The 10,059-nt window shown below is 47.1% G+C and overlaps 1 protein-coding gene across 1 annotated transcript; it reads right to left on the bottom strand.

Moving 5' to 3' along the window:
* Positions 1 to 378: 378 nt before the first annotated feature.
* Positions 379 to 8,706, bottom strand: C20H12orf45 (chromosome 20 C12orf45 homolog). Its single transcript, XM_036169913.1, has 4 exons — positions 8,553 to 8,706; positions 6,476 to 6,562; positions 4,846 to 4,982; positions 379 to 3,122 (listed from the first exon to the last, which is right to left on the bottom strand). The coding sequence occupies exons 1-4, from the start codon at positions 8,665 to 8,667 to the stop codon at positions 2,904 to 2,906; spliced, it is 558 nt and encodes a 185-aa protein (XP_036025806.1). The 5' UTR covers positions 8,668 to 8,706; the 3' UTR covers positions 379 to 2,903.
* Between the last annotated feature and the right edge of the window lie 1,353 nt (positions 8,707 to 10,059).

A 10,059-nucleotide genomic window follows, 5' to 3' on the forward strand; every position in this document is an offset into this window, starting at 1 on the left:
TATTCCTACAGCCTCACTTTGCTAGGGACCCCAAGTGCTCCACTATCTGCTTGTTACACAGGTAACAGCTAATTTAGTGCTGGTGAATCAGCACAGGTAGAGTCAATATTCTCCCAGTTGTATGTCCAGCCCACTCCATGTTAGAACTCTACGTCAGGTTAGAAACCCGGGGATCAAATAAATCACACATTCAAACAATGGTAAGACTACCACCACTGCTTTGCTAAACACATATGTACCCCATCAACTAATGTGGTGGTTTAAATGAGAATGGTCCTTACACATCTGAATGTTGGGTCCCAGTTGGTGGAATTGTTTAGAAAGGATTAGGAGGTGTGGCCTTGTTTGGAAAAGGTATGTCACTATGGGTGGGCTTTGAGGTTTCAAAAGCCCAGCCAGGCCCAGTCTCACTCTCTGCCTCCTGTTTGTAGAGCAGATGTAAGCTGCTGCTACAGAGCTCTGCCTGCTTACCTATATGCCTGCCCAGAGGCTGGCCCACCCACCGCCACACTCCCCACCATGATCATCAGACTCACCCTCTGAAACTGTAAGGAAGCACACAACTAAATTCTCTATTTTACAAGTTGCCATGGTCATGGTGTCTCTTCACAAAAATAGGAAAGTAAACTAAGACAATTATCCTCTGAACATTTATGTGTATTGGAGTCACACTGTGGCTGCCTTTTCTTGCACTGAACAGCAACCACTGTAACCCATGATGATGATAATCTGACTACTGCTACCATGGTGGACTCTCTCTAGTCAGGTAGGTATGCCATGAAACCTTTTGCTCCCCTCCATCAGTCAAACAGAGCCCCTCCCATATGAATAAAAGCAGAACATGGCAATCCTATTCTAAACGTGAGCTTCTGGTAGAATGGGAACCCATAACCTGGCCTAATGTGCTACCTTCTGGGCATCATGAAATTGGACATGGGCATTTATGATTATGACCCATTGTGCCTAGACAGACAGAATGAGAGAGAGAGACTACTATTAATAGGTACATGGTAGCTGCCTCCTTAGAGCTGCAAAAGGGTATACAGGTAAAGTCAACACCATTTACGGGGCTTTGTACTCCTGTACAAGGGGATATATCGCTGTCAGCCAACTCCTATAAACCTAGCTGTTCTCCCAAAGCAGCCACTGAGCGCCCGCCCATCGAGTGTTCGTTGCACAGACCTAAGGACACCTGAGAACCCCCCCCATCTCATCTTCACTCACAATGTAGGCCGCCCCGCGGGTGCTCCCATTTGCTGCCTTTCCTCTTTGAGCTACGACCTAAATGAGTATGTTCAGGAGGAGGGAGTGCATCGGTCTCCAACATGCCTTCCCTTTATGATCACACAGACTTCCCAAATGAAGTGCCCAGTCTCTTTGTTGGGGAGCATGCCCGGTTTGAGAACAATACATAACCTTTGTTCTCCTGTACATGGTGATAAAAATGCTTTACTTTTATGTCTCAGCTGTGATCTTGCAGCTTGGCACTCACCAAGATGTGAAGCCACTGCCTTTGTCAGGAATACCCATTTACTGTATTTAGTCATTAGGCAGGAGCCCTATTATCAGCAATCTAAGTGAAGTCCTGGCTAAGTTTATTTCCAAGTTCCGAACCACACCTACAGAGATGTTTCTTAAACCAAGAAACCTGTATAACGGCTACAGACTAGCTCTGGGTATACGCACAGCTGTGCTAGGGATCTGGTGTAGACCCTGGTGTAGAAAACCCTGTTAAGATGTGATACTTGCACAGAGGTGCAAGATGTTTTTGACCACTGGCTTAGGTCACTGCCATGGGGTATGTGCCCTTCTGACAGCCTGTATCACTTAAGGAGTGTGCATCCATGGCTGTAGTCTTTCCTCTTGTTTTGGTACAGCAGCCCGATGGCTCAGTTCTCAGGGGGGAGATGAGCATAACACCTCTTTCTGAGGCTCAGGACTATGAAAGGAGAAGGTACAGATAGGTGGGAAACTGGGTCCAGGCCTCATACCTTAACCTGTCTTTAGAGACCCTGGCTCAGAGGAGGCAAGGATGTAAACATCAACACATGCAATGTCAAACCATCAGGAAGTGAGAGCTGTTACCATGTCCTCCAGGTAACAGGCAATGGTTCTATACTCAAGTAGCCTCCTGGAGGGACGGTTCATTCTCCCACCTCTGGCACTTGCTAGCTCTGATAAAACGCAATCAAGACTGGTGAGTAAGAATAGCTACCCACGTCACCCACCACTCTTTAAGCTAACTAACTGGAGAACTGGAGTCAATGATCTTTAGACTGTCGGTACCATCACAATTTAAAGACAATGTTTACATGAATTCATATACACACAGCAGCACACAGTGATTTGTAAACACTAAACCTCTTTATAGCAAGAGCTCAGTATGCTTTACAGGATCTGAATGCTGTCCACTTACAAATCTTTAAAAGGCAATTTTGGTTTCCTTTAATAAAATATAGCCACCATCATACCTTAAATGTCAGGGCCATTATCCTGGGCTGAGTCTCTAGTACCCAGTTCCTATATAACAAACTGCAACCTGCCTTGGTACAGAAACAAACCAAAACCAAAACTCTCAATTTGGAAGCGGGAATTTTCTGACTGACAGCCTGATTTTAGTGTAGATGAGCTTCACTGAGTCACAGGCCACACTGTCCAGACCATGTCAACTTAGGCAAATGCCTCATGTAACCAATCAAGTTAATTCTTTTCTATTTCCCTTCTCAATACCCAAGGGCACTGCCCTCTCTGTAGTCAAGATCAGAACACTTCCTTATTTAGAACAAACCCAGACTTGCGAATTTTTCTGAAAGAACATCACAGGGACTCTGGGCCCATCACCCCAGAAACCACCTTCCCCCAGTCGCAGGTAGGGAGGACCTGCCTCTTTTCATTGGCCTATCTCAGTGCTTCTTTTTTTTACTTGCCGGACTGTCTAAAACTTCAATCTTGCCTCTGCCACCTTCTGCATTCGGAAACTTTATGGTGTCTATGGTGACTTCGGAGGGGATGCAGTCTTCATCTTCAGACTCTGAGCTCTCTTCAGAGCCGTCCTGTGAGCTCTCTTCTGAGCTGTCCTCTTCCTTTGAATCTGACCGGTTCATCTCAAATAAGGCCACATCCTGTAAGAAGTGTCAGGCTGAGAAATCTACTTCAGAGCAGTTCTGTAACATGTTCTAGTAAAGCAACAGCTAGGCAGGGCGGCAGTGGTGTACACCTTAATCCCAGCACTCAGGAGGCAGAGGCAGGCGGATCTCTGTGAGTTCGAATCCAGCCTGGGCTAGAGTGAGATCCAGGACAGGCACCAAAATACACAGAGAAACCAAACTTATCTGGAAAACCAAAAAAGATAAAGCAGTACAGCTGGCTCCAGGGAAGGCTCAGTGGGTCGGGTGCGTACTCTTTTCCAGAGGACCCAGTTCAGTTCCCAGCACCCATTACCAACCAAATGGCTCCTAACACCTCAACCCAGCTTTAGGAAATCTAACGTACTTCAGGTTCTGCTGGCCCCCATGAGTACCCACATAGGTGCCAGACACACTGATGTGCACACAAAAAAATAGTAATTTTTAAATAAAAGCAGCAGAGAAAGCTATTAATATCCATTATAAACTCTGGAGCACAGATTGGACTGTGTGCTTAATATAAATGGCACATCCACATTCCCAGGTGCCAGAATACTTCGTAAGAACGAAGTTTGAAAGATTGATTTTAGTTATACCTTTAAAAATGCTTTTCCTGGGCAGGAGAGATGACTCATCAGTTACGTTTACTGGCTGCTCTTTCAGAGGACCTGGGTTCAATTCCTAGCACCCACATGGTGGCTCACAACTATAACTTGAGGATATGACACCCTCATACAGACATAATGCAGGTGAAATACCAACACACATGAAATTAAAACACTAAAGGGAGCTCCTCTTGCCTAGTATACATCCAACAGCATTCTCTCAAAAACAGACTAAAGCAGTGTTTCTCAACCTTCCTAATGCTGTGACCCTTTAACACAGTTCATGCTGTAGTGACCCCCAGCCATGAAACTATTTCCATTGCTACTTCATTACTGTCATTTTGCTGTTACAATCATATGTAATATCTGTGTTTTCCAATAGGCAGGTCAAGACCCACAGGATGGAGTCAGGCACTACACTGGACACTTCAGACTTAACAAGAAATGTGACACTGACCGCAGTGACACAACGACAACCCCAAGCTGTAACCCCAGGAGTGGGGACAAGCAGGACTGACAGTGAGGCCAACCTGGGCCACAGGTAAGGGCTGCCCCCCAACCCACTCCCTCAAAAACACTCCACAACTCCTGCCCTAATGGGATTTACATTTCTGAGCAAGGGCAAATTATAACCAGCAGGCTAAATCCTGCCTGCTACCTAATTTTGTTCAGCTCAACTAAGAATTATTTCTATACTTTCAAAGTGACCAAAAAAGGAAAAAAGGTATTGAATAAAAAATGAGACTGTAGTATGCCACAAGCTTCTGCCACCAGACGGAGCCTCAGGCACAACTTTCCCACCATGAAAAAATGGTCCCCTTGAACTTCGAGCCAAATATATGGCCCTTCCCTTAAAAAAGCTTTAGTGGTCGTCATTGTACAAAGCCCTGCTTCTTTGTTAATGTCAACAGCTGTGCTCAGCACTGAACAGCAAGAAGACAGGGTAACATGACCTGTGGAACTCCCAAGTACGTCCCACCATCTTGCATGTGTGAAGGTGTTCATGAATTTTAAAATAACATTTTATCTTAGAACAAAACTCAAAGTATCCTTCTTTTCCCGTTGTGGTGACAAGTACACTAACTCCATCACATGAAACAGAACAGGGCAGTTACCATCTGCACGATGTCCCCAGACGTCCCGTCCATGTTCTCAATATTGAAACAATCAGCTGGAGCAGCTGCCATTTCCTTCCGCAGCTTTTCATTTGCCTGTGCCATCTGTGGGAGGAAGGCCTGGACCTGGTCTAACACTGTGGAGAGCAAACATAGTATGCAGATGTGCCAGTAAATCCCAGACTCCACAACTCCTGATCAAACACTTCAGAGCAGAGCAACAATAAATCCATCAACTCTTAACACCCGTCTGCTTCTCAGCTGCCTTGGGTCGGAAGGTGGGTGGGGTCGGGGAGATCACTGGGGACTGAACCAGGGCCTTGCTTTCGTTAGGCCAAGGGCTCTGCCAATCAGCTATAATCTCAGTCTCTATTTGAAACTCCCTGAGCAACAAGATCACACAATTCAGCAATTATTACTCAAATGTTTTGTGTTTCTCTTCCATCCCGAAAGTATAAAATTCTACAAGGCTGGCATTCAACAAGGTGACTGAAAAAAAAAGGCAGAATGACCTGATGATCTATGTTTACAGTAAGCCTGTCAAGGTTATTAATGGGATCCCATTTCTACTTTTTACTATTTCAGCTACCTGGAAGGTGTGTCACCTGCCCAACATCTGCCCACCTTCAGCTGGAGGTATGAACACCAGCCATCTTCTTTTTGGAAACAGGCTTGCTAAGTAGCCCAGGCTAGAATTCACAACTGGCTTCCAACTTCCCATCATCCTGCACAGACTGTGGCCTGCCCTTCCTTTTGAGCTTGGGTCATTACTGTCCTGAATAAGCCTATGTATTCTGTAGTCTTGCCCACCAGAATCTGCCCTGTGGTATAAGCTAACAAGGGTGTTCTAGCCAGGACAGAGAGTGGTCAACCAAGTAAGTGATGAATGTGAGCCTGGAACTTCTCATAAAGCAGCCAACTCTCCACAGCTGTGGAATAGCCATCTTTAAATCAATCCAACACCAAAAAAGCAGAGCTGAGAGACAGGCCGCTGGTGAGGACAGCAGGCATCTATCTGGATCCAGAAGAACTTGCAGTTTCTGACTGGGTTCTGTAATCCCAAAAATGAGCCAAGTTTTCCTGGTTTTCTCTTTAGGCAATCTGAGCTTTCACTCAATTTGCAATTCAGAATTCTATTTACTGCATCCAATTTCACCACCATCCTGGCTAGTTTAGTCAACTCCACACCGGCTGGAGTCCTCTGAGAGGAGGGACCCTCAGCTGAGAAGATGCCTCTGCAAGACCCCGCTGCAGGACATTTTCTCAGTGAGTGATCAGTGGGGGATCAGAGTGATCACTGGGTATGGTGCCATCCTAGGCTGGTGGTCCTGGATTCTATAAGAAAGCAGGATGAGCAAGCCAGTAAGCAGCACCCCTCCATGGCCTCTGCATCAGCTCCTGCTTCCAGGTTCCTGCCCTGGACTTCCTTTAGCAGTAAAGAGTAATACGGAAGTGTAAGCCAAATAAACTTTTCTTCCCCAAGTTGCTTCAGTCACGGTGTTCTACCACAGCAACAGAAACCCTAACTAGGACAGAAACTGGTACCACAATAGTGGGGTATTGCTATGACAGACCTGACCATGTGTTTTTATGATTGTGGAAAAACTTTGGAACTCTGGGCAGTACTTACAAGGACTCCTCTGCATCCTAACTGTTTGAAGAGCAGAAGTCTTCTTGGAATGAGGTTTAGAGTTGATTAGCAATTGGTCCCAGATACCTGAAAACACACAATTTACATCATAAATACACTGCAACTCAGTGCTGGGATGACCCTCAGCCCTGCAGAACAGTGAGAGAAGGGACATCAGCAACGGCTCCTGTGACTGTCTTCAGTCAGGGCCATATAGTAAAATGTCTCAGCAGCTGCTCTGGTAGAACACCAGGGTTTGATTCCCAGCACCCACATGGTGGCTCATATTGGTATGTAACTCCAGTTCCAAAGGATCAGACACCGTGGGACTTCTTCGGGCACCAGGCATTCAATGAAAAGTTTAAATAATGAAGTTAACAGAATGTGGACCTGCAATGACAGTCTTAAGAGTTTATTTAAAGTCAGAAATAGCAGGTGGTGATGGCACATGCCTTTTAATAGGCAGAGGCAGGGGATTTCTGAGTTCAAGAACAGCCTGGTTTACAGAACAAGTTCCAGGACAGCCAGGACTACACGGAAAAATACTGTCTAAAAAAAAGAAAAGAAAAAAAAAAAAAAAATCAGAAACTGGGCCAACAAAGAGGGCTCAATGGACACAGAGGCTTGCCTCCCAAACCTGAAGACCTTAGTTCCACCCACTACCCAGATAGAAGGAGAGAACAGCCTCCCCTCTACATACCTGTGATTATAAAATAGAACCAAAAAGTTACAAGCTATGCAGAACTGGCAAACTGAACCACACTGAGCACGTTTCTTCTTTTACAGAACATACTTGTCTGCAAGAAAGCATCAATCTAAACAAAAACACCCATGGAGAATTTTGTGCAGGCTCGCACCTGTACAGCTTACCCACTCTAAACCAACTGTCGTCCAGCCCATGAGAGCTTTGGGACAGGACAGTGAACACTCAAGCCTTTGCCCACTCTTCTTTTCACACACAGAAAATCTCTTTACTTTCTAAATCAAAAAGCCTGTCACTCCCAATGGAGAGATGACCAAAGAGCCTCCGAATTCTCCTTAAAGCCTAGTGGTTGGATTAGTGTTAAGTTCAGAGGAAAGCCAGAGCTTGGAGTCAATATCCAGCTTTGCTGCTTTCCTGACAGTGTCTAGTTATTTATCTGTGTAACACCAGCATGCCAGTTTCATCATAAAACGGAGTCATCAGGATATCTCTGCAGCCGTTGGGGATGCAGTGAGGCTTGAGTTTGTGAATTTCTGACACTACCACTACACAAGCTTTGGCAATCGGTACTGTAACTCCTTCAGATACACTTGATTCTTAAGTCGTTTCCACAATACTTAATAAGCAGGCACAAGAACTTTTATGCATTATAGTCAATGAAGTTCTATGGGCAATCACACCTGTTTGAATCAAAATGTGGAAAGAGGCCTAGAGAAAGCAACTTTCATAAAAGCCCCACTGAGTAAGGATTTCAACTTACGATTTTCTTTTTGTTTTCCAGACAGGGTGTCACTGTATTATTATAACTCTAGTTGGCCTGGCCTCGAACTCAAGAGATCCGCCTGCCTCTTTCTCCCATGCTTTTCTCTTCTGTAACACACTATCTGAAATGCTGGGTGGATTTCCCCCACATGCCTCCCTCCACCAAGGTGAGTGCCTAAGGCCAAGATTATTAAAAATGGTATTCGTCTGTAACCTACCATCTCGGCCGGGCTAGTCCGGGTCCTCCCTTCCCTAAGAACTGCACGGCCTCAGGCAGGCGTATCCTCGACCCCACCCCACCCTCCGCGACGTCCGGGCTTCGCAGCATCCCGTCCCCTCCGTCCCCACCACCACCACTGTGCTCGGCTCTGCAGCATCCCCGGTCCCCCGCAGCTTCCCGGGCTCCGAAGCGTCCCCGGTTAAAAGAAGCATCCCACCCCGCCCCTCCACAAGCGTCCCCGGCCCCCAGCGCCCCCGGTGCCCCCGCAGCGTACCGGTCCCCACAGCGTCCCCAGTCCCCAGCAGCGTCCTGGGCTCTGCTAGCCCCCGGTTCCCCCTACCCTCCGCAGCGTCCCGGCCCCGCCAGCCCCGGCTCTCTCCGCCGCCGCTCACCTCCCGAACCCTCGCTCCCCGCGGTCAGCAGCTCCCGGGACACCGTGACCTGCGAGCAGGCTCCAGGAGACGACGAAGCTGTGGGACCCGACACGCTTTCGCCATGTAGCTCCATGCTTGCAAGACAGCAACGAGAGAAACGAACCCGGATGGACGAAGGCGCGCGGGGGGGGGGGGGGGCTAGGGGCGGGGCCAAGGCGGCTATTGGCGGAAACTCGAAGGTGGGCGGTGACAATGGAGGACAGGGCGGAAGCTCGTGCAGAAGGCGGGGCTGAACCCTCGGGCAGGCGGGGCCGGAAGCGGGGGTGGGGGAGGACACGGCGGGGGCGGAGCGCTGCGGAAGCACGCTTGGGAGCCTATTGGGGGATCTCCTTTGTTATTGTTATTGTTGGAAAAGCGTCAGCCAGGCTTGGTTTGGTAAAACAAATTCAAGCCGATTAACGTAGTGTGAGGCCTTTGTTATTTTATTTTCGTTGTTCTGTGGTCTTGAGTTGTGGCAACCCTGCTTTAGTCTCTCAAATGCCAGGGTTATAGGTGGGAGCCACCACACCCAGCTGCTCTATCTTGTTCTTAAGAAAAAAAAAAAATACTGTATCATACTGGCCCAGGTTGGCCTCAAACTAGCCATTTTCCTGCTTCAGTGTCTGTGTACTTAAATCTACCGGCACCCATCATGCTTGATTTAAATTATTTGTTAAATGAAGTCTCACCTGTTCTGCCCAGATCAGAACCCCCAAAGAGACCACCGGAGACCGTGGATGTCCAGAATGCAACAGCAAGGTTTTTTCCTTATACAAGCTAGCAGGGAGCCCTTGTCCGCAGCGCCCGGCTAATCGAGGCACAGAGGAGAGTTCCTCTTACCTGCGGAGGTTAGCTTATGAAAGCAAAAAACACAAAATTTTTCAGAGAGGAGGGGGTTAGTACGGGTCCACCCTTGATTGGTTCAGTTTTCCGGAGCTTGGACTTTATCTGATTTTAGTTTGTCTGTTTGCTTTAGCAGTTTTACATCCCATCTCTGAAATCTGGTCATGTTATCTTGGGGAAAGGGGGGGTGGGGGGTGGGGTCTCCTGGTTAGTCACCACCAGACAGTCTGATTTTGTACTTTTAAAACAACTGACTTCACCCTGTCTGGGAATGGGGAACTAACTCAGTTCTGGCTGTTTTAAGATGTCCCTTTCCCTCAGCTCTCAGGGCCTTAGGGGGAACTAGAGTGGAGGTTTCTCATCACCAAGTTACTCAGGTTGGCTGGTAATCAAGGCCCTCCTATGTCACGCAGTCTCCTAAATAGTTTGCTTTACAGACCTGGACTACAAGACCCCGTTAAATTTACTAATGAATTGTAAACACAAAATTCAGCATCATAAGTACTGTTTATATTGCTATGCAACAAGCCTTCCAAACATTTTTCATCTCAAAATCCTAAAAGATGGTTCCAGGTGGTAGTTAAATGGTAAAGTGTAAGGGGGGCCTGAATTTGGTCCCCAGCACCAAAACAAACAATTTTTT

The sequence above is a fragment of the Onychomys torridus genome, chromosome 20 (genome assembly GCF_903995425.1).
Source record: "Onychomys torridus chromosome 20, mOncTor1.1, whole genome shotgun sequence".
NCBI classification, from domain to species: domain Eukaryota; kingdom Metazoa; phylum Chordata; class Mammalia; order Rodentia; family Cricetidae; genus Onychomys; species Onychomys torridus.

Coding starts and splice junctions, on each gene's coding strand:
- C20H12orf45 (XM_036169913.1), bottom strand. CDS start 8,667: ATGGAGCTACATGGCGAAAGCGTGTCGGGTCCCACAGCTTCGTCGTCT. Junction 4,983..6,475: donor TAGGATGCAGAGGAGTCCTT/GTAAGTACTGCC, acceptor TGCTCTCCACAG/TGTTAGACCAGGTCCAGGCC. Junction 3,123..4,845: donor CTGGGGACATCGTGCAGATG/GTAACTGCCCTG, acceptor CACTTCTTACAG/GATGTGGCCTTATTTGAGAT.